Source organism: Gekko japonicus, unplaced genomic scaffold (genome assembly GCF_001447785.1).
Source record: "Gekko japonicus isolate JY-2015 unplaced genomic scaffold, Gekko_japonicus_V1.1 scaffold3360, whole genome shotgun sequence".
NCBI classification, from domain to species: Eukaryota; Metazoa; Chordata; class Lepidosauria; order Squamata; family Gekkonidae; genus Gekko; species Gekko japonicus.
In genome coordinates, this window is record NW_015175467.1 from 106,535 (window position 1) to 112,054 (window position 5,520).

The window sequence follows — 5,520 nt, forward strand, 5'->3', positions numbered from 1 at the left end:
GGGGGGCTCTGCCTGACCTTCACGGGGAGGGACCCCGAGCGAGGTGGGGGGGGGACTGTAGATGCCCTTCCCCCTAAGATGTATGCCCTCGGCCCTCCCCTGCACAGCAGGGCTCAGAGCAGGTAGCCACAGTCTTCATCCATTGAAGCCACTCTTCCAGTCACAATAGCCTCACCCACCAGGTGGCACATCATGAGGGGGACATGGCACCACCCTCCCCTTTCTCTCCTACAGTTAGGTGAGAGGAGGATAAGGAGGATCCGGGGGGGGGGAGGAAATCAGCCCGGCGGGAGCCCACCCTGGCAGTCCACCTCCATCTGACGGGCCCTGCGGAACGGCCTCCGGTCACGCCTGCCCTTGGGGCCTGTTTGCCCCGTGGCTTCCTTGCGTGGCCCCTTCCCGGGACCCTAACACTTGTGTGTCCCCCCCCCGTTCCAGGATCTCGTCAAGAGCCACCTGATGTACGCCGTCAGAGAGGAGGTGGAGGTCCTGAAGGAGCAGATCAAAGAGCTCATCGAGAAGAACAGCCAGCTGGAGCAGGAGAACACCCTCCTGAAGACCCTGGCCAGCCCGGAGCAGCTGGCCCAGTTCCAGGCACAGCTGCAGACCACCCCTTCGCCTGCCTCCTCTCAGCCGCAAGGGACAGGGCAGCAGCTGCCCCAGCCGCCACTACCCGGCTCAGGACCTTCGGCGTAGCTGGGAAACCTCCCTGCCAAAATGCACCGGACTCTGCCCAGGCGGGACTGCCAGGCGGGACTGCCCACACTACTGCATGCTCCCTCCCCATTGTGAAGCCTCTTCTCTGCCTGGCACCCAGCTGCCCCGGAAGGGGTCTTGTTTTCTTTCCCAGTATCTAAGGTGTTCTCTTGGGGTGTGGGAGGAGCCACAGCGCTTTCAGACAGGCTTGCTGGTGGGGGCGGGGGCGCAGAACTGCCTGGGGAGCCGGCACAGACAGAGGGGCCCTGGAGTTGGCGGCAGCAGCTAAGATGCATCTCCTTGAGAACTTCCCTCTGTCTTCTGGAGCCGCAGAGAACGGGAGTGGCAGTGCTGTGAAGCGTGGAAATATGAAGGAGTGGGGGGGGGGGTGGGAATGAAGACCCACCCACACCCCCTTTAGCATTCCACCCAGGAGTCAAAGCGTTGACTACTGAGAAGGACCTCCGAGGAGGGGAGGGAGGACGAAAGTCTGCGGTTGATGCCTACGACCTTAAAATGCAAACGTGCACTTAATTGTTTTTCTGTAGTCAAGGAAATGTGTTCCAAAGTGGTGTTTCTAGGAGGAGAGCAGGTATGTGACACATTGGCTGTGACGTATATAGGATCGTAAAAATGAAGGTTTATTTGCTTAATGTATATTTGTGTATGTAGTGTAATTACTTTGTAAAATAGGAACTGTAACTACTCAGTAAATTGTATAGAGTGAATTCCAAAGGGTGAACTGAACATGTTTGGGGAGGGTTTTTTATTTTATTTTTGATGCTACACGAATAAGATTTGCACCCACGTGGCTCTTAAAAACTGGCTGGTTGTTCTCTGTGCAAAGCTCTGAAAATGTTCTTGGATCTGAATATCTTGAAGCCAAATTAGTTCAGGTTCAAGCTGGGGTGACCAGCCACTACAGGAAATGATCAGGCTCACTATGGTTGGGGGTTTTTTTGTTTTTTTTGGTGTGTGCATATGATCTCTATAGTAGTATGCATACATTTCTGTGCATGTTCTTTGGGGAAGAAATAAATTGTAAAACATCAGTATATTTAACTATTGCACTTCTCAAGTTCCAATAAAGCATCAAATGTTGATTAGAAGCCACAGTTTGACAGTGATTGCTACTTTTCACTCTGGCCTTCCAGAAGAACATTTAAACATCTTTGCTGTCATAAACCCAGGAGCACTTTTTACTGGACTAGATGCAGACCATGAGTAGAACTCTCCCCTTTAGCCCAGTCATGGGAAACGCAGCTTTTTTGAACTAGGAAGCGGCTCTCCTGAGCTGTGGGACTGGGACCACATTTGTGCTGAGTGGCTGCCCCAAGCCACCTTGAATGCCGCCTTACTCCTTGCGTGGGGACAAGGTTCAAGGAGTGGAAGTAACAATGAGCAAGGTGGAGCATTTGGATAGTGCCTTTGAGCCCTGTGGACGTACATTCCTTGAGGCGATCCTCACAGGTCCGTGGCTTTCTCCCTCCTGAGGTATCTGCAGCAGAGAATACCCGATAATCTGCAGACGGCCGTGGGAGAGCCAGTGGGGTGCAGCGCTTGAGCGTGTCTGTCTAGGATCTGGGAGGCCCAGCTCCAACTCCCCACTCCGCTTGGGGGAGCGCGCGGTCTCAGCCGAATGGACCTCACAGGGTGGGGGTGAGGATAAAACAGAGGAGAGGAGGCAGTCCTGTAAAAACTGGCATCAGCGCCCCTCAGCCAAGGCATAACGGTGGTGGTGTAACCGAAAGTTACTGTTGTTAATAAGTAGGTGCTTTAGAAAACACTTTTGTTTGGGGGGGGGGGGAGTCGGGGTCGTTGGAACTCAACCTTACAAAAAGATTCTGAAAGATCCCAGTGCCGCTGGAACTCTCTTTGAAGGCTCTGAGGGGAGTCCTCTCCAAAGAGCGTAGAGGGGGCTCCCCAGCCAGTCTGGGAGGACTCTCGGCTGCTAGGATGTGACAGCTCACTGTCTGGGTATTTATGGCTGGCACAAATCTTAACCACTTAGGTCTATAATATCTGTCTAAATTTCATTGTTTATTATAGCCAACTGATTGATTCCATTTACTCCTTTGAAAGAATTAAGCTGTCACAGCTGTTGAGATCAAGAGGCCTTACTCGTAGAGCCTCTTGTAGAATGGAGTGAATCTTTGGCTATGGTTACATTTCCTTTGTAGGTTTTGTGACCAGCCTGCTGTACCTTCCTGATCATGGCAACGGCAGAAAGTGCTGTCCAGTCACAGCTGGCTGGTGGCGGCCCCCTCAAGGGGCTTCCAAGCCAAGAGGCCGTTGCCCGCCTCCCCCTCAGGAGGACCCTTCCAAATACTGCCCAGAGCCTTCCCTGCTAGGCTTCCCAGATCGGACCCGTTTGGGCTCACCTCTGGGCTATCTACGGCCAGGCCTTGGTTGTAGTACTGACTGCGTAATATATATGTATTATGAAAATGTAGACTGGGATGGGGAAGGAACCCCCATTCTCCAAAAGACACGCACGCACGCCGAACAGTTGTCGTATGAATAGGACATAAGAGAGGCCAGCAGCTTCCCTGCAGCACTAGGGTGCTGAAAGGCAGAATTCTTTTGCTAGTGGGAGAACTGCTGAATTTCCCTGCATTCTGGTAGCTGGTACAGAAAAGTCCAGCATTCCCTTTCCAGCAGCGGCCACAGCTCAGTGCCTCCGGGTGCTCACAAACAGGGCACAAAAGTGAGTGACAGCCTTCTCCATGTATGTGCCTCTGCATCTGGTGCCAAAGATATGCTGCTAGTGAACACGGAAGTTCCATTTAGCTGCTCGGTCTAAAAACCATTAACAAGTCTGTCCTCAATCTTTTTCACAGGTATAAGCATGATGTGCTCGTGAGCCCATATGGTGACTGAAAAATTAATTACATGTTCGGTTTAATTGCAAAGTGAAAAGCAGCACTTAGGTCCTCTGTACCCCCCTCCCAGGAACCTGATGTGCTGCTGACTGATGTCTGTTGTCCTCGCCTCCAAAAGGAGCCACCTGCATGAAACGCACAGGTGGGTGCAGATAGAGGAAAGAGGTGCTGAGGAGAAGAGGGGCAAGCGCTCCCCTCTCCTCGAGGGAACCAGAAGGATTGACTTGGAAATAACTCAAAGGGCTGAATTCCTGGGGACAGGAAGCTTTTAAAAAATACCACTGTTGCAATCATACAATAAAGGGGAAGTGGCTTTAAGTTGTACTGTGCCTGTGCTTGCTTATGGATGTGTGTTTGTGGGGGGAGGGGGTTAGATTAAATGGGTTCATGAGCACGGGAGAAGAATTACCCTGGAAGGAAAGGGGGAGAGTGCAAGGGGACAGTAGTGCCCAAAGCCCTTTCACTGTTCACCTTGGGGACATCCTGGAGCTGCACCAGCATTCTGCATAGGGCACAGATCCATTTGAGTGCTGGGATTGGGCTCAGCTGCCCGTGAACAGATGATAGAGCTGCTGTCTGCTGAGTCAGGCCTCTGGTCCATTAAGGTCATCCTGGTCTACTCAGCCTGACTGCAGGACTTTCACCTCAGTGCCAAGGACTGGGGGCCTCCTGCATCTGCACAAGATGGCCGGCTACTGGCCCCACCCCCCCTTCTGGTTGGGTTCATCGTGAAGACCAACTGGGAATTCCAGGTGAGTGTGGAAGCAACACTGAGTCAGTGAATGGTCCCAAAAGTGGAGAAAGCATGCGTGAAAGCACCTAAATTTATATCCCCAATGAACACGAGAAATTCATTCATAGGAATTCCCTCATACACCTAAAAGGAACCGGGAGACCAGCAGTATCGTCTGGATTGACTATTGCAGATCATTCCAAAATAGATTAATGTGCCTAATGAGACTTAACACGCAACACCATAATCTCTTAGGCTAGAGAAAGGCACAGGAGTAATGTAGACTCTTGTTTGCTATAACTAGCAGTGTGCTCAGAAGAAGAAAGTAGAGCTTAATTCTCTAATAAAATCAGTATATCTATAATTCTCAAAATGGCTGAATCTGTGGATCCTTAAATCAGGAGACGAAGAAGAAGAGATTGGATTTATACCCCGCCCTTCACTTGGAGTCTCAGAGCGGCTTACAAACTCCTTTCCCTTCCCCTCCCCACAACAGACACCCTGTGAGGTGGGTGGGGTTGAGAGAACTCTGGCACAAACTGGTCTTTCTCCGGTGGTCCAGGAGTGGGGCAGTCCTTGACTCCTTACTCCTGGGAAAGCACCTCCCCCTTCCATAGGCAGGGCCGGCAAACTTTGATCCCAGAGGGGAGGGGCTTATCCTCTGATCCCCAGTCTTACCGGCCCTGCCTTCTGAGCAGGATGTGCTGGCTGTGCTCTGAAGAGCACGAAGATCCCAGAAGACACTGGAAGGTCAGAAGAAGAAGCGGAGACCTAAAGGGCAATGGTAGAAAGTATTTACTTTCCAGCCCTAAAATATATTCGAGAGCTGCAGGCCTCGATTTACAATGAATCCGGCGCTGGCAGTCCTGGGAGGCCCCCAGGCGGTCACAGCGTCGAGAGGAACGCCTCGGACCCCGCTGGGAAGGCGGCGGTAAACTGCCCCCCCCCCCCCCCTATCCAGCCGCGGCGGCGTGCAGCGGTTTTGGGGACAGACACCTAAAATATATTCGAGAGCTGCAGGCCTCGATTTACAATGAATCCGGCGCTGGCAGTCCTGGGAGGCCCCCAGGCGGTCACAGCGTCGAGAGGAACGCCTCGGACCCCGCTGGGAAGGCGGCGGTAAACTGCTCTCCCCCCCCCCATCCAGCCGCGGCGGCGTGCAGCGGTTTTGGGGACAGACGCTCAGTGAAGAGCCTGGGGAGAGCAGAG

General features: G+C 52.7%; 1 protein-coding gene across 1 annotated transcript; it reads left to right on the plus strand.

The window, feature by feature from the left end:
- Positions 1-429: 429 nt before the first annotated feature.
- On the plus strand, positions 430-1,804 carry LOC107122792 (TSC22 domain family protein 1-like; the record flags this gene model as incomplete). The annotated part of the gene is made up of 1 exon (XM_015425932.1): positions 430-1,804. A coding segment is annotated over one exon (267 nt), but the record flags the coding sequence as incomplete, so codon positions are not given.
- Between the last annotated feature and the right edge of the window lie 3,716 nt (positions 1,805-5,520).